The sequence below is a fragment of the Maylandia zebra genome, linkage group LG13, assembly GCF_041146795.1.
Source record: "Maylandia zebra isolate NMK-2024a linkage group LG13, Mzebra_GT3a, whole genome shotgun sequence".
Lineage (NCBI taxonomy): Eukaryota > Metazoa > Chordata > Actinopteri > Cichliformes > Cichlidae > Maylandia > Maylandia zebra.
The window spans coordinates 27,281,009-27,305,346 of NC_135179.1; the positions used below are offsets into that span (position 1 = coordinate 27,281,009).

General features: G+C 40.1%; 1 protein-coding gene across 1 annotated transcript in view; it reads left to right on the plus strand.

Moving 5' to 3' along the window:
• The window catches only part of dntt (deoxynucleotidyltransferase, terminal), a 106,303-nt gene extending 82,218 nt beyond the window's left edge, over positions 1-24,085 (plus strand). The window contains exon 11 of the mRNA XM_004554552.3: positions 23,815-24,085. Coding sequence (XP_004554609.3) covers positions 23,815-23,901 — 87 coding nt within the window. The 3' untranslated portion in view covers positions 23,902-24,085. The remainder of the gene's footprint in view (positions 1-23,814) is intronic.
• Positions 24,086-24,338: the final 253 nt, after the last annotated feature.

The following is a 24,338-nucleotide window of genomic DNA, read 5'->3' on the forward strand; positions in this document are numbered from 1 at the left end:
TGGAATAAGAGTAATGAAAGAAGTATCAGGACCAGATGTACACGCAGCAGAAATAAAAGATATTTCAGAGACATTCTTCTGGAAAAACTCCCATTCAGTTTTGGCAAAGGGTTATGTCTGGGTAAAGTGTGCTGGAGGCAGAACACTGGCAATCCAGTTACACATCATGATCTGACTCAACTATTAGTTTTATACCAACCCTGATTTAAAACGTGTCAATAAAAATCTTTGTCACTTGAACACAATGCAGAAATGTCAAATGACCAGAAGCGTCCTCATCATGGGGGAAATAGGTATCACTGTAGGTGGAAACACCATCTATGCAGACATAAATGTCATCACTGCACGTGGAAACGTCATGTTTGGCAATAAAGTACCAAGTCATTTATTGTAAATGGGTGATTATCATCTGTGGAGCAACAAAAAACGCTCTTTGATGTGGCAGCACTGCCCGCAAAAAATAAGGCAGTTATAAAAAAGACTGACATACAGCATGAAGACATCTTGCAGCAGAGGAGAGCTGGATGAGGAATGGCTTCTTAAGAAGGGATCAGACTTCAGGATTTAAAAAGTCTCAACATATCTTGTATTTACAGGCCGTCTGCTGCAGATTTCTCTCATAAAACCTCGTCTTGCGCTCCAAGAGAAGCTCCCACCTATACTGGGGAGATAAGGACAGGAAATGACAGATTACAAGATGCATTCGGATTTGAAAATAGGATTTAGAAAATTGGACCGTCCCAAATATTGCACACATGTGCATTTTTGCAGTGTGTTGTGACAAACTCAAGACAAGCATGGAGCTACTGTGGGAATACTTTTTCATAAGTGTTCTTAAAAGAAGCGAATAGAGAAACTTATATTCTTATTTAGCTTTTCTTTCCATAGCTATCTTTTCTTTTCACTCTTACTATTTACTCTTCCTGAAGTAGCTATTGTACTTTATGATGCATTTGTTATATTTGATATTAATCAATCTTAAGGCTCAAAAGGCACAAAAAATTAACTATTCCTAATGGCCACAGAATGCCTGTAGTCACTGATCAGATTCTATGAAATGTAAAAATGGCTCAAACTGTGAACTCTTAAAAGAGACCGCTGCATGGACATTTAACTAATTAGTTGCTGCAGTGAATTTCACAAACAAGCTAGCACCTACCATTAAGACATTTGCTGACCTCTGCCAGCTGTGATGCATACTGTGCTGCATGTACTGCAGACGGTGCCGAGAGTCTTGTAAATTTTGAATAGTTGCTCTGCTGTACAGACTATGTTATCACAGAATTTTTAAATAGTGCGCTCATCATTTTGTTTCAATATATTCTGTTAAACAATAAGAAAAAATATATTATATTAACATATAATATAGAACAATATCAGCTATTTCATGGTCCTGGGTCAGTGACCCAGTGTTTTGGATTTGTTTTGTTATTATTAATCTGTGACTTCATGGTTTATGATTACTAGTTTTTTGGTTTCTGTTTTATAACTCTAGTCCTTCTTTGCTCTGTTTTGTTCTGGTGCCTCCATGTTTGGTGTGGGTTCGTTCTGTCCTCGTGTTTGTCTTGTTCCCAGTCAGTCGTGTCTCCTGGCGCTCCTGTCCCTGTACTCAGTGTTCCCTCTGTTCAGTGTCTTGCTGTGCGGTTTTTCCATACTCCATGTTGCCTTGTAACTCCTAGTTTCCTGTTCCCTTGTCTTACAGTGGGGCAAAATAGTATTTAGTCAGCCACCGATTGTGCAAGTTCCCCCACCTAAAATGATGACAGAGGTCAGTAATTTGCACCAGAGGTACACTTCAACTGTGAGAGACAGAATGTGGAAAAAAAAATCCATGAATCCACATGGTAGGATTTGTAAAGAATTTATTCGTAAATCAGGGTGGAAAATAAGTATTTGGTCAATAACAAAAATACAACTCAATACTTTGTAACATAACCTTTGTTGGCAATAACAGAGGTCAAACGTTTACTATAGGTCTTTACCAGGTTTGCACACACAGTAGCTGGTATTTTGGCCCATTCCTCCATGCAGATCTTCTCGAGAGCAGTGATGTTTTGGGGCTGTCGCCGAGCAACACGGACTTTCAACTCCCGCCACAGATTTTCTATGGGGTTGAGGTCTGGAGACTGGCTAGGCCACTCCAGGACTTTCAAATGCTTCTTACGGAGCCACTCCTTTGTTGCCCGGGCGGTGTGTTTTGGATCATTGTCATGTTGGAAGACCCAGCCTCGTTTCATCTTCAAAGTTCTCACTGATGGAAGGAGGTTTTGGCTCAAAATCTCACGATACATGGCCCCATTCATTCTGTCCTTAACACGGATCAGTCGTCCTGTCCCCTTGGCAGAAAAACAGCCCCATAGCATGATGTTTCCACCCCCATGCTTCACAGTAGGTATGGTGTTCTTGGGATGCAACTCAGTATTCTCCTTCCTCCAAACACGACGAGTTGAGTTTATACCAAAAAGTTCTGATTTGGTTTCATCTGACCACATGACATTCTCCCAATCCTCTGCTGTATCATCCATGTGCTCTCTGGCAAACTTCAGACGGGCCTGGACATGCACTGGCTTCAGCAGCGGAACACGTCTGGCACTGCGGGATTTGATTCCCTGCCGTTGTAGTGTGTTACTGATGGTGACCTTTGTTACTTTGGTCCCAGCTCTCTGCAGGTCATTCACCAGGTCCCCCCGTGTGGTTCTGGGATCTTTGCTCACCGTTCTCATGATCATTTTGACCCCACGGGATGAGATCTTGCGTGGAGCCCCAGATCGAGGGAGATTATCAGTGGTCTTGTATGTCTTCCATTTTCTGATGATTGCTCCCACAGTTGGTTTTTTCACACCAAGCTGCTTGCCTATTGTAGATTCACTCTTCCCAGTCTGGTGCAGGTCTACAATACTTTTCCTGGTGTCCTTCGAAAGCTCTTTGGTCTTGGCCATGGCGGAGTTTGGGGTCTGACTGTTTGAGGCTGTGGACAGGTGTCTTTTATACAGATGATGAGTTCAAACAGGTGCCATTCATACAGGTAACGAGTGGGGGACAGAAAAGCTTCTTACAGAAGACGTTACAGGTCTGTGAGAGCCAGAGATTTTCCTTGTTTGAGGTGACCAAATACTTATTTTCCACCCTGATTTACGAATAAATTCTTTACAAATCCTACCATGTGAATTCATGGATTTTTTTTTTCACATTCTGTCTCTCACAGTTGAAGTGTACCTCTGGTGCAAATTACTGACCTCTGTCATCATTTAAGTGGGGGAACTTGCACAATCGGTGGCTGACTAAATACTTTTTTGCCCCACTGTAGTTTCAAGTTTTCCGAGTTGGGTTTTGTTTGGTAGCATTTTAGTGTTTTACAGCAAAATAAAGCTGCCTTTTTGAGCTCATCCCGTGTGTACCGAGTCCTGCATTTGGGTCCTTCCTCCTGCCTGCAACAGCTAGCCTTGCTTGCCAAGCTAATTGCATGACCAGTAAGCTCTAACCTAAATCTAAAATGTGGGAAGCAGGTTTCACTGGATACATTTCCATGTATGCAGATGATACCCGAACTTTCCCACTAGCGTGACCATAGCGTTCATTTATGTCCACCTCTTTATTAATGTTGTTAACTTTGATACAATTTTTCATAAAGTTTCATCTTTAGGTATTTATTTTTATTTAGTGTGATTTATAAACAAATACATACAGCACTCACATTCCTATCAGCTGCTTTAAATATAGTGCTAATGTGCATATGGTAGAATATTCACATGTGGCACATAGAGGCACTGTAGGTGAGTAAATTTTTAATTATATAACACCTTTCAAGAAGATCAGTTCATAGTTGTTCAGCTATGAGGCTGTTTGAACGGTGCAGAATTTAGCATTAAACATTTCTAATTATCAATCTAAGGACCACTTGGATGTTATCATGTTTTGGTATCTTTTCTTTGTCTTGTTTTAGATTTAAATACTAGGTAACAAAAAGGAAGGAAGTCCACCAGTCCCAGATGCATGTGCAAGCGTCAGCATTCACAGATTCTATCTAATACTAAAGAAAGGATGACTCTGCTGCTGGATTGTGTGTGCCAGAGAGGTCTGAGTGTCACAATGCAAACGAGTTGCTTGGGAACCTTGTGGTGGCATTTGCAAAATACTGCTTCTGTGGCTGGCTGCCCTTGGAAGATGGATGTGAGAGATGGATCCAGTGGCTCAGGTCATAAGAAGTAAGATAACATCACAGTGCAGTTGTGGGATATAATAGCCAGTTTGACCTGGCCACCACACTCCTCTGATGTCAGTGCTAGCACACAACTGGGGATGAAATTGAATGAAGCAAGTGGAAAGTAGCATATGCCCATCAAATCTGATATTGTCATCATCGTTTTTAAAAACAGGGTACTCCAGGCCCTTTTCTGAGATACTACCATATCAGGTGGTGGGATATTTAAGTATGGAGCAGATTTTTTACTTTGTTGGTCCCCGAGTACTTACTTATGTTTCATACGTGTCAGAATGGTAAGACGTCCTTATATGTTCACTTCTATGGTACCACGACACTTCATAATTACATCTATCATTTGTTTCTGCCTAAAAACAAAAATTAAAAATCACCAAGGGTAAATTTCACTGTTAAACAAATCGCTCCTTTCTGCACAGCTTTTAATTTTGAAATGCCACTTTCTTCCTCACCATCTAACCTTTTCACCTGCCTTGCACTGTAGACGGAATACAAGTCAAACAATGGAGATGGAATAAAGATAACAGCAAATACCATCAGATTGTTCATGTTTTACTAAATCCGGATCCATATGGTATTTCCAGCAGTAAACAGCATATTTCTGGGATTGCCTTTAATGCTTAGTAGTTGCTAAAAGACAATTCAGACAAAAGCTTTTGGTTTGACCATGTATTGCTGCACTTTGCCTGGCTTCTTATCTTTGGTTGATATTCATTTGCTTCCAGTCTGTGTCCAGGCATTGTAATTAGGATTTCCACTAAGAGCTTCAAATTTCCCTGCCGATCCTCTGACCATGTTAATGCCTCACACAACAAGTCTCAGTGTCTTCTTGCATTTATTCTGATTAAAAACCCTGCTCTCCTTTAAGGGAGCTGCCACTCAGCATTACAAAGACTGGGGTTTGCATGTTTGCCATAAAAGCCCAGCACATATTTCCAATTTTTTCTCTGACAGTCAAAAAGGGTTCAAAGAATTTTTCATTTTAAGGATTTACTTTGATCAGTTTGGATGTTTTCTCTGGCAAGTCCCTGAGTCGGTCGTGAAAGGTTTTGACTGTGGTGGAATGCAGACAGTTAAATCGGGGTGAATTCACCATGAATTATACAGTGGCAGCATTCAGTTAGTGTAATGTGAAGGTGTTACATTTATGTCTGATTTCATTCCAGATATTTTCTGACCAGTCCATAGACATTTGAGGATTTCTGAGAAACTGTAATACAAAACTGGAAGCAAGTTTATTCTGTGTTGGTTTGTTATATTTGAAGCACATGTGGTTTGTGTATATATAGAGAGTATAAATACTGAGTTTTGATTTCTTAATCAATTGTAACTAATATTTCTTGAAGAGCTGTGGAATAAAAATGAGTTGGCCACCTTCTCATTGTGAAAGGTCTTCTTTTGACCTCCTTCCCCTTGAATAAGATCCCTGCTTTCTCCAGCCACTAAATTAATGACACCCTAATGAAAAGTGAACAATGCAAATATGGACATTCATTTCAGGATACATTGGCTATTTGATTGGGTCGTTCCACACAGAGGTCAGGGAAACAATTAAGGGACTTTAATGGGATGAACTGGGGAGTGTGGAGTGGGATGGCTGGCATAATAATGGTCCAAGCTGATGAAGATTAGTGGTGCAGAGCCAGTTAAAAAGTAGTCAACCAGTTTATGATTTTATCTGTTTTTACTCACATGGAAGTACTGTATTAGATATTTTTGCTTTTTTTGTATGTATTTTTAAAATGTATTTTTATATTTAAATTCAGAATTTTGGTAAAGCGTTTGAGAAAAGAATAAAGACTTGTGATCCTTTGAAGTGGAGCTCAGGACACTGCAAAGCTCTAAGCTAAATCCTAACAGGCTGACAATATTTTAGAACAGGAAAAATCGCTACAGTTCTCCAGCTTAAGTTAGCAATATAACAATATGTAACAAGTATAAGATACAAAAAAATAGCTGAAGCTGAAGTAAATGTCATTAGTTTTCGTCCAAAACGGTTCTACTAAATAACTGTCAACTCCAAGTTGACACTTGATGAAAAATCGAGCCTGTTTCCAAATCAGGAAGATGGTCTTTGGTTAACCAAAGATAAAGATATTTTCACATTTTGTTAAACAATATATATTGCTCTTAGTGTCACTGAGAAGGTGTTTGATTAAATGAGAAGGGACAGAACTTATCAGGAATATTCAACATCATCGCACTGAACACAGAAGTTTAGTGATGGCGACACTGAAGAAAAAACGGCCAGCGCACACATGGCGTGAATCCAGTCGCGTGTGCAAATTCATTTTTTGCCTAGTGTAGGAATGTTGCTACGCAAATATTAGTGAATGAGGCCCAAAAGTTGAGATATAAGAAAATCACAATTTGATGCGAGCCGCTATGAGTTTCATATTATTGAATCATTAGTCATTATTAACTCCAGTCCAAACACATGCAGTTAGTGGGGTTAGGTTAATTGTTGATTCTCAGTTGCCCATGTGAATGTGAGTGCAAATGGTTGTCTGCTCCTCTACGTTAGCCCTCCGACAGACTGGCGACCTCTCCAGGGTGTACGCCGCCTCTCGCCCTATGGCAGCTCAGATCGGCTTCAGACCCCCCATAAGGATAAGCAGAAGAGAATGGATAGATAGTTATTATCAGTCTCTGGCTAACTTCAAAAGTGTCTCTTTTGCCCCTCACCCCCAACCAGTCACAGCAGATGGCTGCCCCTCTCTGAGCCTGGTTCTAATAGAGGCTTCTTTAATTTCCCTTCCCACTGTCTCAAATACTTGCATCTGATTGTTGCTGTTTCTCAGTCTTATTGTAGGGTCTTTACCTTACAATATTAAGCACCATGATGAGACTGTTGTTTTGATTTGGCACTATATAAATAAATAAATAGCCATGCAATGCTTGCTATAAAGGGCAACACAATGCTGAATCCTACTTTCCGGTGATGGAGTGCTTCTAAGTGCTTCTTGACAAACAGTTTGTGCTTTGGTCTTGTGTTCCAATTTATCATTTTATGTAGATGGAGTAGAATTTGTTTATGTCTAACACCTGCAGTTTTTCTGGGGCATATAGGGCAAATCTACAGCACTGTAAAGAATGGGAACGTGCTTCAAAAAAATCAGCTGTAATTTTCAATTTATGCGGACAGTTTTCAGAGGCTGATGTTTGATGTTAACACTCAATATGGAAATTCGCTAAAGGGAAGGCAAACAGCAATGACAATGAAACAAGGGAGGAAAAAAAGCAAGAGTGACACATGAAGAGAAGGGCAGAGACAGGGCAATGCTGTTACCGTTCCTGAAGACTGTAGTCCCTGACAAGGCTGTAGCAGCAGGATGGTCATCTAATCAGCCTTCACAGTAGGACAACTACATCAGTTAGCATCACTGATAAATCATATTGACAGCTACTGCTTGACAGAAGGGGGTAATGATAGAGGAGGGAATGTGGAACTGTTGAAAAATAGACTGAAATTAAGGGGAATTAGGGGTGAAACGAGTGATGGACATGTTTAGAGGAAGGAGCATTTCTAAAAGAAGAAAAGTACATCCAGGATAATTGCATGAATATTATCTGTTCACTTACTGCATTTTAATTCTCTTACCTCTCTCCCCCTGACACCCTTTTCACCATCACCACCACACCAGTGTACATCTGCCTCCACTTCTCCAGCCTCCCATCCACCCACACAGTGCCTGTTACCAGCGCTTAATTGGTGGAAAAAAGGATGGGAAGTATTTATAGATTCTATTGAGGCTGTGTTTTGCATTACTAAAAAAAAAAAAAAAGGAAAAAAACATTCAATAGAAGGCTATTATCCCTGAATCCTGCAACCTGCAAACTATTTTCCTGGAATTACACAAAGAGAAGAAATGAGTTGCTCTGTAAACTTGGAAGATGGAACAAGGGGACAAAAAAAGAGAAAATAATGAGAGAGCTGATCCAGGATGTGCTGGCTCACTCAAGAGACAGATCCTCGTCCATTATTGATGAAAGTGAATGGCAGTAGGTTTCAGGAAGGCCTGGTGTTGGACCTTGTCTGCTTGTCATCTAACATTAATTGACACAGCCCTTGCGGTGGTGCAGGCACCCTTCCATCCAGGCTCTCGTTTCAGTTTACCCGATGATTTATTTACACGGACACTTGAGTAAAAAGTCACTGGGATGCTCTAGCCTTGTCTTGTGGTAAAAAGTGTGGGAGGATTCACTGCACAACAGCGTCATATATGATATGTATAAACATATTTTTCACAGTAAAGTGGCTTTGCTGAATCTCAATTATCACTAAATGAATCTGCAGTGGAGCTCCACACTAGTGGCTGAGTTACTGTCAGCTCCAACCCCTTCTAGACATGCACTCCGATAGCATGTAATCATGTCAGTTGCAGTCTGAATGTGCACCGCGGTTACTTTTCGTAACCTTGTACCATTTTTGCATCACATCCAACGGAGCATTAAGTCCCGACGCGTGCCTCACATTAATAGACTCTCTCAGACTGTGCATGTGTCTCTCCAGCATCTGGAATTGTTCAGCTCGCTAAAATACACCGTTCTTCAAGAGAACGCTCTTTACGGCAAGAACATGAGACACCTGATGCCAGTCTCCCTCTCATGGTCCCGCTTGTAGTTTATCACATACCTGCAGCATCACATGCAAGTGTTTTCAAACAAGAGTTAAGTGCATTTGCTGTGCTATAATAGCGGCAATGTGACAGAATGATGAAAGTAAAAATTTGCTTACCCTAAATTTACATGTAGGATGACTTTGTGAATGATCAAAATAAACTTACCGTGGTAAAAAAAACCCAAAAGAAATCCCAACTTTAATCTTGCTTTGATTTACTGTCAAAAATTGCACAACGTACTACAATATTACTCATGCACTCTGTCTTGTTATGTCAGTGCCGTGGGTATATCTAAATTGGGAATGTTAATATACAAGTGATCTATATCTGAATAACTGAATCACAGCATGCTGTCACTTTAAAAGACTGATGTAGATGGCAGTGTTATGTAGTCCAGGCTTTACTTTCAGCAGACCATCATACACAGAGTAGCATGTGGTGCAATAGCATTTTTTGGTGTTTATATGAGGTAGTTAGCTAATTGCGTATATTATCTGTTGTGGTTGTGCCAGGGTCAAGTCTACGTGCGAGCAGCGAAACCATCTATTCAAATTAGCTGAACTTTGACCCAAGCTGTGCTGACTTTTGAGAGCACAGTCATTAAGTGAAGGCTACTGTTGTTATTGAAATTATAACAGGACAGGTTAAAAACACCTTTTGCTGTTACTGCAAACTGTTTGTCGTCAGTAAGGTTGCTTCCACAAATGCCCCACCACGCTACAGATTGTCTGCTATTGCTAATGACTACAAGTCATTAGAAAATAGTTGAGGTTAACTTATCCTGTTTGATTTCAGTTGTAGTGTTCATTATTTTCCCATTGAGGCAGCAATTAGCCCATTTATGACTTGTGAACGAACTAGAATGAACCGTGCAAAGATTCTATTTACGCTTTGTACAATATACATTTTTTCAAACAAAATGCCACAAGAAAAGAAAAAAGTTTCAAGGGTGCAGATGGACTGAATGGTTTCGCACATCTGGTTAACTTTCCATGTCTGATAAAGCTGTGCATTGCTGCCTGCTTGAGAGAAAGTGTCACTTACTTTCAGATGTTTGCTCCAGATGGAGCTGGTTTGTAAAGAACAAACGTAACAGGTAAAAAAAAAAATCTACTGACTGAATTGAAAGACATAAATGTTCTGGTATTATAGGCTGCGATGTGTTTAGGTGCCAGTGTACATTGTAAAGTGCACTGAATGGTGATATAAGTGCAAGGGTTTGAAAAACAAGGCTTAGAAATTTATGTAAAAAGTGTTAAGCAACTCTGTTGTCAGTAGATGTAATGTGATGATTCAGCCTGTACCAAGTTCATGAAGGGTTATTTAGGAGCTATTCTGAGCACTGTTTGTTGATCAGAGTCCTCCTGCTCAGAGGTGATGCATTTTCTGTGTGCAGAACCAACACTTGGACAAAATATGGGGGGGCAAAGCAAAGATGACAAGCTACAGTTCCTCCAGAGCTCCACATGTGTAATGATGTAGGAAACAGGATGTGGTGACTGATTTTTTTTTGTCACCTTTTGGGAACAATGACACTGTATTAGAACCAGGGTGTGATGAGGAGGAATCCATTAATCCGGCCGTGCATTGGATTCAACATGTCAAATAAGAACGCTTTCATTGCTTTTAAAAGGAGTCTGCTTTGATCAATCGCACTGAGGCAGTTTTGTAATGGAGTAAAACTCTAGCACAAAAGACTCACTGCCATAAATGATTCTCCCAATGGGACTCTAAGGTACATATATGGTACTTTAAATCAAACCGCTTTTAGAGGAGATAACATATTTGGCTACATGTTCTCAGATCCCAAGAGAAGAGTAGGAAACTGTACATGAGCTGCAAGACGAAGGATGGCTCGACAGCCTGTTAACTCTGGGCGTCATGATGCATAGCTCTGCATTGGATGATGAAGTGCTGTAGAATTAAACATGTTGTTTGTTAGAATCAATTGATATGCAGACTAAAGCCATGAAAATAATAGAAAATGGCTGCCTTCACTTTCATGAAACTCTGATTCTCCGGAAGCGCACGATTCAAGGCTCTGACATCCAAATTACCCTGCACTGCATGATTATGACTGACACACAATATTGCACACCTTTGACTCTCCAGTGGTACATTTACCACCACAATGATTTCCCAAAATACAAAATGAGTTCTATTAACAAAATACAGCAATGGGCATCTGGGAAAAATGCACACGGCAGTGCGCTGTTATAAAAACAGAACCCCGTGTGCCCTCATGCCTGATTTATTTGGTCTCACCGCATCCAGAATCAGGCACTAGGGTTAATCACAGTGAATAATTAACACTCAACAGTCCAAATTTTTCATTTTAAAGTCTCAAAAGTTGCATTAAGAATGGTAAAACATTTACATTATTGTCTAATCAGCAGAACCTAGATGTAAAAAGGGTTTTTATTAAGCCTTTCTGATGATGTCCTTGATTTTATAGAAAGAACTCAATTTTATTTCAGGTTTTCTTTCAGTATAAAGGGGGTGAGTGTGCAGTAATAATAGTATGATATTAGTAAAATATAGAGTACTGTGCACAAGTCTTGAGATGCCCCTCTTTTCCTTTTTAGGAAAAAGGGAAATAGCTGCAGTGATTTATTGAAACCCACAAAAATAAATGGAAAACCAGTATGACATTTGTACAGTTCTAATGAGCTTCAGAGTAAATATTTGATATGACCATATTCTTCAACACAGCTTGAAGTCTCTTAGGCGAGCTTTTCTTGTAATATCTTTAAGTAGCTTCCAAAGATGAACTTTGAAGGATCTTCAGAAAGCATGGAGAACTACAAGACCACTTTTAGAAAGGTCTGCCGCTGCCTTTGAACTGAAAAATAAAGAGAGGACAAATAGCTCAATACTTGCATTGTACTCTACACTCACTGCCCACATCATTAGGTACTGTTGTTATGTTAACCTAAATGTCTAAAGAACCAGTCACATGGGAGCAACTAAATGCATTTAGGCATGTAGACATGGTCAAGACAACACAGTGAAGTTTAAAATGAGCATCAGAATAGGATTCAAGTGATTTTCTTTGCAGCTGGTGCCAGACTGGCTGGTCTGGGTAATTCAGACATCCCTGATCAACTTGGATTCTCCTGCACAACCATCTCTAGAATCTAAAGAGAACAGTCCAAAAAATATCCAATGAGTAGCTGATGGGTTATAGCAGCAGAAGACAACAACATGATCGGCATTTTTGTCAGCACTAAATTTGGACAACAGAAGATTAGAAAAATAAATATTTGTTGGTCTGATGAGTCCACTGTGAAATTCAGATGGTGGGGTTAGAATTGAGAATAGATAGCATGAGACATGCTGATCCACACTGCCTTGAGTCAATGGCTTATAGGCTTCTGGTGGTGTAATGGCATACGGCATATTTTTTGGAACATCTGTTAAACACCACAACCTACCTGAGTATTGTTGTTGACCGTGTCCACCCCCTTATGACCACAGGGTTTCCAACTTCTGATGTTTGCTACCAGCAGGATAATGCACCATGTCACAAATTGTAAATTATCTCAAACCCTCTTGAACATGACAATGAGTTCCCTGTAATTAAATGGCCTCCACCGCCATCAGATCTCAACTCAGCAGAACACCTTTGGGATGTAATGGAACAGGAGATTAGCACCAACCCTTTATCACCTCACTAAATCTCTTCCACGAAGAATTAAAGCAACTCTGAAGACAAAAATGGACCCAATAAAGTGTAATATTGGCAGTGCATAATATAAGCAAAGATGGCTTGGATGCATGTCCAAAACTGTGATTAGGTATAGAGATGCTTACATGGCAAGGCAAGGCAAGGCAAGGCAAGGCAAATTTATTTGTATAGCACAATTCAACAACAAGGTGATTCAAAGTGCTTTACAGAGACATTAGAAACAAAAACAAATAAAAAGCATGTCTAACCTTCAGATGTTCTCTGCTTATATAACATTCCATTTTTTCAGTGTAGTGCCCAATGAAATGATTCCTGAGCTCTCGGCTCCTATCAATGAGAAAATGTGTCATAAAAACATTCTAAACAAAGCTCATATTTTGCTAATGTGCTGTTTCTAATTGACCAGAATGAGCGGATTGCTGAGTCAGCAGCATCTGATCACACTGTCTGTAGCAGGAAGCAAATTGGTCATGCTAAACCATCCCCTCGTCAACAAACCAATTAATTATTTATGGGCTTCAGTGGAGCAGAAAAACTTAATTTATTGTTATCATTAGAAGAGGTTTCTGTTTGGGTCCACATGAGGATGAGTCAAGCTACAATTACAGGAGCTGCAAATTTGTACAGTTGTGGGAGAAATCTCCTACAATCCACAAGACACCTGCCAAGTGATGAACTTCGTGTCAGTGGTTATGGAGCAAATGGAAATGACATGCCTGGCAGCAAATAAACATCAAGGAGTGCAAAGGTTGTTTTAAAATACTATTAGATGGCCAGCAGTGTTATTATTATTTGTGTGTAAAAGAAAAATAATATTTTAAATGTGATTCACATGTAGCTTGGCTTTGTTGGGTTTAGCTGTGCATGATATTTTCAGTGCCTAACAAATGTCGAGGGGCAAACTGACAGTAGATACTGGACAGAAGAAAAGAGCAAAGAAAGAAAATTAAGGCCCAACATATGTCAGACATAGGAGTCAAACCTATCACTCAGGCAGTTACATGAGCTCAATCTCCCTTCCTAGGACCCTTGAGCAAGATCCCCTTGGCATCACACTATAGTGTCACTTCTCTGATCTCATATAAACATAATTTTTTCTCTAACCTATCTAAACAGTTTGGTTGTCAATAACTAAGACCTCAGTAGCACAGACTAGTCAGACACCCTTTGCCAATCTGCAGTCACCAGGAAAAAATGTGTATTCCCTGACTGGTTGGAGAGTGGTTGCTGAAGGTTTGCAGATAGTCAAAAATAGGTTAGTGTAACAAAAATGTCTTTGTGATTGTTATGGTCGCTTGCAGAATATTTACCTTCAAAATAAAGGTTTTAGCTTACCATCACCACAAAATCCTTCAAAAGATGCGACTTTTAGTTTGAAGGTGAAGGATACTGTTTCCAGTTTGCGTTAGATTTACTTTTTTATTTTATTTTATTTACTTTTATTTATTTCAATATTTTATTTATTTCAATACCGCTCAGTGGTGGTGAGTAATCATAGAGAAGTCAGCATCTTGCATAGAGACTACGAGTGAACGTGGGAATCTTCTTTTATCAGTGCAGCTCCATAAAAGTTTTTACGACCACATTTAGCTAGCAACTACCAGCAATCTCCAGCAACCACTTGCCAATTGGTCAGGTGCGTCTTTCCGTAGTGATCACTAGTTTCTATGCAGTCTCTATGCTAAGCAAATTCAAAACTGACAAACTGGTTTCCTGGTACGCCTCATTGTGGCTCGAGAAGTGCAAGAAAAGCTGCTGTTTATTTTTAAAAAAATATTGCAAATCACTGAATTGTACTCATGAGCTTAGTGTGACTTTAATTAGAGGTGAAGTATTTTTTAATTTAGATTTAATATGCTAACTGTAGCATAGAAAAACAAAGGATTTTCTATGACTAAGCATGTTGCCTCTGCGGCTAAGAAAATAATTTACATTACCAGATTGTCTTTGAACATTCTCACATTTACTTGTGTTCCTAGTCAGGCTTTTGTTTGTACTGCATTCATAACTTTTGCATATTTTTGGATTTTTTTCTCATTCGTTGCCTTTTGCCAGTACATCTGAGAGCACATTACTGTACATAAGTATTCAGTCATCTTCCGTAATGTTAAAGGCAAATATTTGGAATACTGCTATGACATTTGCTGAAGGAAATCATGCCCACTGAAGTATCTGCAGCATATTAAAATGCCTGCTTGTAAGTAGGAGGATAAATAGACAGGTTTTATAACTCGCTTGTGCTATGTGCCAGCTGAATTCTGGGTGTGAATACTATCTGTACAACTTATACTATAAAATCATCATGCTTGTTTTTGCTTTAGGTTATTGTGAGTCTCCCTTTTAGCCTTCTTTGCCTCGTCCAACAGCAGGGATATTTTGGGTTTTTTTTAGCAATTCCTTCAGTTCGTCACCCAGTCTCCATTTCAGCTACCTGTGCATAACTACCAAGAAAATCAAAAAACATCTCCCTCTTCCTAGTTTGGCTGCGCTATTGATTTTTCCAGCTGGAATAGGCTCCAGCCCTCCCGCAAATGTGAATTGGATAAGCAGAAGAAAATGGAAGGATGGATTTTGTTTCTGGTGGCAGACAGAATTGTGTAATGAAAGCAAGGCTCACAGAGACCCTGTCTAGAGGCCGATGGTGTTATTATTTCATAGCAATGCAAACAACATTTACTTTATAATGACATGTTAAAGCAAAAAAAAAAAAAAGAGTAGAAAAGCTTTCAGTCATCTTAAAACGGGGTCTTAACATTATATCACTTTCATGCATATAGTATGTCGGCACTGTTCATGTGGATTTTTCTGCATACAGGCACTTGAGAATGTTTGAAGCTTGTTTTAAATGGGTTACGCTATCCATAAAATTGGGCAGACGTTAAATGCGCTGACTAATGATTTATCTTGCATTCATGCTGAGCAAGACACAATAGTGCTCAAGTGTAGCATTGTGCAAACATTTGTTAGAAACTGTCATTGCTACTTCCTATAATCAGTGGCAAAATAGGCAAATGGAAATATAATTTTTAAAGTGTCAAACTGCTGCTGCTTTGCAACATTGTCAGTGCACAGAAAAAAAAAATCTTATCCAACACTTCTCTCAGACTCTTTGATGTGTCTTTTCATTGCCTTTGGGCAGCCTAATCAACTAAATAACTTTGATTTGCAAATGTTTACTCCTCCACGGGAGCAGAGAGCCATAACACCAGGGACGTCAAGTGAGAGTCCCATTGTTTCTGATTAGGAATTTATTATTTTCTACCCATCTGCCTCTCTGCCCAGTGCACGAGCTGATTAGCAAGCCGGGGAAGGATGGGTAATGACGATAACACTAAACTCAATAGCTGTTTTATAGGCAGCGGTGCTTTATGATGCTTGCACTAATTGCTGGTGTGATTAGTGAGGTGTCTGTGCCCTCTTTGGTTGCTCAGGCTGTCCTGTGCACTGAGCTCTTGCAGACCGGAGCACAGGGGAAGTGTGGGTGTGCGGATCGTTGGGGGAGGCAGACACAGGAGCGTAATCGACTTCCCACTTTTTCTGCCCCTGTCAGCCCTTTCCCTTGTGCTGCAATAAAGACAAATTAACTTAGAGGCAATCATAGTTTTTTTTTCTTGATCTCTTGGCAATACAGTGATCTATTTCTAACTATTTCTAACTGTCAGAGAAAAGACGAAAGTGCAAAAAAAAAAAAAAAAAGCAGACTGAGAACATTAGTTGATTTCATAATCTTAAATTTATGCGGGGGGGAAAAGCCGTCCTCTTCCTTTCTGCCCTTTGAGTGTGCTTTCTGTGATGGAATCCTTGTACTCTTTATTCAAAGGTTGATGGACTCACACATTAAATTCTTTACTCTGAATGTGCTCATTGTACCATTAGAGCCGTGAAAATACAACATGGTGAAACGGATGCTTTTGAAAGCTTTGTCTGTGTCTGCCATTCAGTCTGACCTCCACACTCGTGTTCTTGATACATGGTCATTGCTCCTGCGGCTGAGCAGACAGTCAGTACTGAAAGTGAGATGACAGCACTGTCAAGTTTTGTTCAGATACATTTCCCCTACTAAAGGGCTTATACAACGTGGGTGAATTTGCATAGATTTCAGGTCGTGTTTGCATACTTGTCTGCATGACCTTTAGCTCAGTTCTCTTCTGTTTTTTTAAAGCTATTTTTCCGTCTAATAGAGTAGAGTTAGGTAAGACAATTTCCCACATATTAAATTGTTATTTATGATTTAAGTTCTTAATTGCATGTCCTAATAGCTGACATTGCTAGCTGAACAGCCATCAGTGGCTGACCAAGCACTGGGTGCAACAATCAACACCTGCACTATGAAACATTTTATGTCTGCATCAAATATTTTTTGTCAAGTGGCTCAACAAGCTGTGAAACACTGACATGATAATGCCTGTAAAGGGTTTGGTTTAAAAGCTGTGGCTTGTTTACACACTGTTTACACATTCAACTATAACTCCTCTAGATGCAACTTTCTGGCCTTATGGTTATCCAACATCAGCTTTTTTGGGACCTGGTTTTGTATTTTTTGGTGAAGCAAACCGCACTTTTCTTTTTTTAAAGAACCAACTTGCTGCCTCACTCAAATAAGCACAGAAACTAAAACGTGGTAGTAAATTTTCAGTGAGCTCAAATAGGCTGAAGCTGAAAGGAACTGGTAGTTAAGTAGTAAAAGCTTTATTTCTATAAGCAGGTCCAGCTCTTGCAGGATCTACGTTGAACTCCAACATGTATTATTTTAAATTCCATTCAAACTCATTATGGTCTGGCAGCTGGACTGCTTTGACATACAGTCGCTCCGTATGAGACTGAACTCATGTAGTTCCACTTCACTAACTCTTGATTCTTGTGTTAATCAAAAAGCGTTAGGAAAGATGAGCAGCAGGGGCTTCATTCATAAAGGGTTTGATGTAGAGCACTGTGCAAATGTCTTAGGCCACCTTTCATTTCTTTTACTAGAAAAATGGGAAACAAGTGATTTATTGAAATATGCATAAACATACATGAAAACACACTATATCAGGCAAACGCAGAGCTTACACAATTCCAATTAGCTTTATTCTTCAAAACAGACTGAGCTCGCTCTGGCAGCTTTCTCGTCATTTCTTTAAGTAGTCTTTAATAATAGTTCTCCAGGCTTCTTCAAGGACATTCAAAGCTCTTCTCTGATTGTTGGCTGCCTTTTGTTGTGTTATCTGTCAACATGATACCACATTGTTAGTCTTGACGTCCTCGTCAAGGGAGGCCAATCCATGGCTGACAGTGACTGTGTGTTTTCTATCTAGGTTTGCGTTTACTCCACTGATGCTGTGTTTGGGATCATTGTGATGCTGAAAAACGAAGCCGTTGCCAGTCAGAAACTTTCCATATGGTGTTACATGATGAATCAAACCTGATTGTACTTTTTCACATTCAAAATTCGATCAAGTTTGACAAGATCCCCAACACTACTGGCTGAAATGGAGCCACAAATGATGACGGAGCCCTTTTTTACAGATGGTGCTTCGGATAATATTTCTACCATCTATCTTTCTGCAAAGCTAACTGGCCCTCAAGTTAAATTAATATAATAAATAATAATAAAAGAATACGATCTTATTTAAGCTCTTAATATAATTCTAATGGGGAGAATACAAGCTAAGAAAAACTAAAAGGAAATACAAAAGAAAGCTCCATTTACTGTTGCCTGTAATGTAGATACTTTATACTGGATGACTTTGGCTTCACACCAAACAGGAAAATAAGAATAGTCAAAGGTTAAAGTGAGATTTGGCAGGTGTGGGATCCGTAAGAATGGTTGTATAGTACTAGTGTTGTGTGGGGAAAGAAATCACTTAGAAATGGGCCACAATAATTTCTATTGTGTGCTTTAATAGATTTTTTTTGTGTGTGTACAGGCTGTGATAGGTGAGCTGTACTCCTGCACTTTGTGTAAAGAAATTCAGCAAGATATAGGCAGATGCTACACGAGCTATTGTGGCTAATTAATCACTGCTAGACAATATGAAGCTAGTATAAAGGTGGAATTCATTGAGTTTATCTAATTATCATCTTAAATTCAAATTGGTGTCTGTAACCATTGAAACCAAACACTGATCATGATCACACCACAGCTTCTCTACACCAGTCTAAAATAGTCTCTAAACTTCAGCACAGTACTGAAAGGTGACCAGTGTAGCCTGTGTTGTATTTTCATCCAGCTGTAAAATATTCACTTTTCAAAACTTTTCAGACTTCAATTTGTTTTTCAGGATGTTTCACAATATGAAAAAACCGTCTACAACACATCACGTACTGATCCATTACTGTATATGATAAAAAGTAAACTCTAAAATGAAATCAGAAATTTTATGCATGCTTTAAATTTCCAGTCTATAAAATGTGACTGAGCAGTCTTTACCTTTAAAAACAAACGATTTTCCTCTTTCTCCATCGCTGAATGAATTTATGTCTCATTTTCTTCTCTCCCTGTGAAATACAACAGCTATGGCTTTAGCTAGCATACACAAACTGCACATAACCCGTTTGTTTGTTTGCTGATATTTGTTGAGCCGTTTGAAAAAGCTTCGTTTATTCCGGATCATTCCAGCCCATTTCAACTCCATCAGCTCCATAGTGCAATAAATAATGTATAAATTAGGTATTCTGTGTCTCTTTCATCTCTGTGTCTTTTATGTCAGTCATGCGTAATAAGCCCTGATAATGGATACACCAATAGGATTGTCTTTTATATATTATTGTTCCCTCCATTTAGGTTCAATCGATTTGATGTTTTTAAAGTGCACAATAGTCCGGAAAAATGACTTCCATCAAATGTGTTGAATGTAAAGTAACAAGCTTGTTGTAAAAATGTAAAGAGTAGAAAGTACAGATATTTGTCTGAAAATATAGGAAGTAAAACTGAAAAGTTAATATAAATATTCAAGTAAAGTTCAGATACCTGGAGATTCTAACCTAATATTTGTACTTTATTACTCACCACATCTGGTTTTAAGCAAACAAGATGAAGTACACATTTTAGAGCATATGCAAATGAGTTCACTTGATGAGGTAAAGTTATTGGATGTCCCTAACTTTGAATATTTTACTGCTGGTATGTTGTAGCTGTGGAGGTTTTTGATTTTTCAGTGGTGAGACTATTGTGCCAGTTCGGAGTGATATTGAGCTTCCTTCATGATTCTGTCCTTTGGATGCTTGCTGGCTGGGTAGGTGTGAACAGCTATCCAAGTTTTCCCTCTCGTCTCTTTGTCTCAGTGTCTCTCGGTCTCCCTTTCTCTCTTTGATGTGTCAGTTGAGTAAGGCTGGAGTAGGGCAGGCAGCCATATCCATCAGCTCCATCCATCAAGCAGTGGGACGGGTGGCAGAGAGAGGATGACGGGCAGCAGAGAAGGGGCAGATGTTTTGCAGGAACTGATATGCTCTCACATCCATGAGGGATGTCATTACGCGGCCGACAGAGAAACATGTAGCTGATTAGCGCCTTATTAAGTCAAGGACACTGGCTCGCAGTAACATACACCGGTGCCATTTTGGCTTGTGGTGCTGATGGCTTGCCAGTCACTGACAACATGAGTGCCTCAGACAGATAACCTCTCTTTCTAATTAACTGCTTCTCTGTTCTTCAACTCCAAGTTCCTTTTTTGTCCATCAAGCAGCTCTGGAATAAAGCTTGCCATTTCAAGTATTATTTCCTTTTTCTTGCTCAAATGGAAGAACCCAGAGGTGCACGAGGCTTGTGGATTTCTCTCTGAGAACCACACTGTGTTGTGGTAAGTAAATAAAGCAACGTCTCCCTGAGGGCGTGTAAGGATTGTAGGAACTGAGAAAAGTGGACAGTGCAGCTTTAGCCCTGATCCAGCACAGTGGCTAAAATGATAATGTTGAGAATCTCATCTGTGTCTTGTGTTTTCTCCTTTAGTCGGATCTTTCGAGTTGTCCTCTGTTTCCTCTCGACAATAAATCCTGCCATGTGTTGTTAGAAATATGTATTTACTTCAAATCACATTGGCTTTGTTCAGCACTCTCCTGTCATGGTCCTGGGCCATGTGGGCCCAGTATTCTTAGTTTTCATGTATTTTTGTATTTTGTTCTTTATTTAGGCCATGCTTCCTGGGTTGATCTGTTACGTTGTTCCTTATGTGTTTTCCCTTCGTGACTCTTACCCCCTGTGTGCCCCTCTGTGTATTTATGAGCCCTCGTCTCTCTTTGTGTTTTATTCTATGTTTTCCCCAGCCCGTTATGTCTGCGTTCTCCCCGTGCTCTCTCTCCTCCTGTTTGAACCTCTGTGTACTTCCTGTTTTACTTTGCCCATCTCCCATCAGTGTTACGTTCACTCCTGCCGTGTCTTGTTATGATTATCAGTGTCACCTGTGTTCCCCGTGTGCATCCACTTCCCCTGATCATCCCTCATGTGTATTTAGTCTCTGTGTTTCATACAGTCTGTGTCGCGTCGTCTGTGTTCCCACCCTCCATGTTTCCATGCCCGGTCTGTTGTATTCATAGCCTTACCTTAGTTCATTCCCAGTTTAGGTTTCTGTTTAGTTATTGCTTTTGAGCTGCCCTTATTCTTGTTTGTTTCTCTTGCGTTACCAGCCACAATAAAAGGCTCGCTTTTGTTTAAAGTTTACTCCCGTGTCACTCGTGTCCGCACCTGAGTCCTCCACGCACTCTCCACACGGTCTGTCACAGCGGGCCGTGACACTCTCCTTTGTTCTCTCTTTTCTTCTCCTGCCTCTAAGTTTTTATCAGCTGTATGTTTAATACACTATAGCTTGCCACATCATAAACTGCAGCGATGTGCGTCTGCATTTCATGTGTTTTGAGTGGTTAGAGCAATAAATGGGCTCAGGGTTATGAGAACAGTGAAAAATACAGGCAATGGTGGACTGGTTAATGGGCCTCAGGATGGCTTTACTGAAATGTAATACAGTTTCACCAACAGCACACTTTTATTTGGGAAAGAGAGATAATATTTCTTTGGACAGTGCTGATTAAATGTGTTGTGCAAGAGAAAAAAATGAGTGCTACTGAAGAGACTAGCCACAGATATTAATCTAATTTTAGGAAACATGATTATTGAATCTGGACTTGTTTTGCCCATTTTTTTTCAATCATCCCCAAGGTACTGCAACATCAAGACCAACAACACAAGGAACTAAAGATGTCAGAGGATAATAGATGCTCCAACCTGACTAAAAAATGACAAATGACTAAAAAAATGACTAAAAAGAGAAAATGTGTCTTTTTTCTTGTGCGCTTGCAGTAAAATCTGCTGATTTTGGTCTGTGTGAAGGGAGGAGGACGGCGATTGAGGGGTCTATAACTTTCGGGGAATGGACATTACTTTTATTTTGTTGAATGCACGAAAAGACAGGTGATGCAAACTTCATCCATCACAGAAACAGCTACATTATTTTATTTTACCGTCAGGCTCAGTCACTGCTGATGAGTTCATAGTCTCAGACATTCATCTGAAGTTAGAGCCAAAAAGATGGATAATTCAGAGTATGGCTCAACATGACAAGCCTCCAGTCTGTGAATGTAAAGTTGGTGCTGTGGTGTCTTAGGTTTTAGTTGCACAGGCTTAGCACCATCTGAAACTACAGGTCATGACGGAAAAAACTTCCCAAACTGGATACAAATGGTTGCTGGTAGTCACTGTGAAATCAATTGCTAATGTCCCATTTATGCAGGCCTAGACTTGTCAGTGACCCCCGGTAACCACTGGTTGATAGGAAATTAAATCTGCAGCCAGTTGGAGAGTGGTTGCTGGAGATTGCTGGAGATTGCTGGCAGTCACTGGCGTAAAACTGGTTACAATAAAGGTACAGCATCAACAACCTCTGCAATCACTTTGGCCACCTGTAGTTTGCATACAGCACACACATCTTTTCAGCAGAAGGGCACAGCTTCCACTTTTAATTTCTGATTTTCACCCTGTAGTTTCACTACAGCTCAGAGAGTCAAAGGGAACGTATTTGCCATGGTGCACAAAGTTTTTGATGTAGCATGCTCTTTGCCTCTAATTTCACCTGGCAACTGCCACTAACCTCCAGCAATGTCATATGGTTGGGGAATCTGCATATTTCCCCTTTAACTGGAGGTTGGCAGCAGATAGATGTTGAGTATGGTTTTGCTGGAAGTTTCTTCCTCTTGAAAATGAGTTTTTTTTCACACTGTTGCCAAGTGCTTGCTCATAGGGAGTCGTCTGATTCTTGGGGTTTTCTCTGTATTATTGTACGGTCTTTTTCTTAAGGTGACTGTTGTTGTGATTTGGTGCTAAATAAATAAAATTGAAGCGACTCCACATATCTTACTTGCAGTCTATGGTTAGCTGAGGATCATAGACTGCAAACCACTTCTGAAAATTTATACTGTAGATCAGTGAAAGGCAAAAACATTGGTATACTTTTTTTAGTGCATTATTTGACAGTTGGGTAATCACAGTTTTCCAATGTGCACACTGACACTTTAACTTCCAAATAGAGTGGCTAAGGTGATCTATTTAAACTGCTTGTTTCATTTTAAACTTTTCTGAACAAAGAAACCATTCCTGAGAGAAATGATGGCAAAAACTGCAAGTTGAAAAAGTCCACCCAAACGTGTCATTTGCATTATAAATAACGAGCCATTATAAAGGGAGCTGTGCCTTATAGTGTTTTCCCTTCTCTTCACTTCCTACTTGCTGCTCTCAGTTATCTCTGCCTTTGGCTGGCTGTGGGAGCTGACTTGCTCTTGATTTTTCCGCCATCTCTCAGCAACGTGTCAGGTCCAGTTTAGCACTTGAGGGCAGAACGTGTCAGAATCACAGCCCCCTCTCTCTCCAGGCTGTCTCGAACCCAAGGTGAGTCAGGCCTTGTCACCACTCCTATAAAGACATAACCCATCACATGGCGCTGGTAGATGGCCAGTAGTTAATAGCCCTGTTGTGATTCGCCAGGGAAAATACTCATCTGCTGAAGAGAGCAATCACTTAGAGCAAGGTTGGGGTTTTATGGGTTTAGAAGGGAGGTGGATGCTCAAATGTAAATCTGCAGAATCACAGCATGTCTGAGCTTTGGCACACACTAGGCGAATAAAATCTTAAATCGAAAGACAGCTTGTGGTGGAGATATGAGTTGAAATACAAGCACAGTTGAGGCTGTGAGCGCAAGGCACGAACATTTTGTGGAATGGCGAAACTTCAAGTTGAGAATCCACGGATCTGCACTGGTGACTTAGAGACAAATTCCTGCACAAGTCACTGACTTTGTGTTTGTGTGTCCTCTCTCTAGAAAGAGTTCCTGGCAGCTACAACTGAAAAGGACATCTTTGCCCATCTGGGTCTCGAGTACATCGAGCCTTGGCAGAGAAATGCGTAGGCCTCCGCTCCTCCTTGGCTGGATGATACCCTGTGCATACATCAGTGTTTATCCCATCTGCTTGCCATTATGTGGCTCTCCTGTGATTCACTTTCAAACTGCTTTTGATTTCCATACACTTTTGTGTTGTTGTTGTTGCCAATATTGTTGTTGTCTAGATTACATGACGACGTGTGATTCATAATTCTGCTTATTCACTATTGTCTGCCAGCAAATAAACATTCTCCTGTACCATTCACAGGCTCCTGTCTCTAAGTGTTGTAATCATAGGCAGGATAAAAAGACTAATCAGTCAGTATGAATCGCCTGGGGTGCCTGTGAGGTGCAGGAGAAAGGGAGCCTGAAAGAAACAAGGCAGTAAAGGGGGTGACCACTGAGAAAAAGGGAGGGAGAGGAAGAAGACAGGAAACGATGAGAAAAGTGAGGGGGAAGGGAGC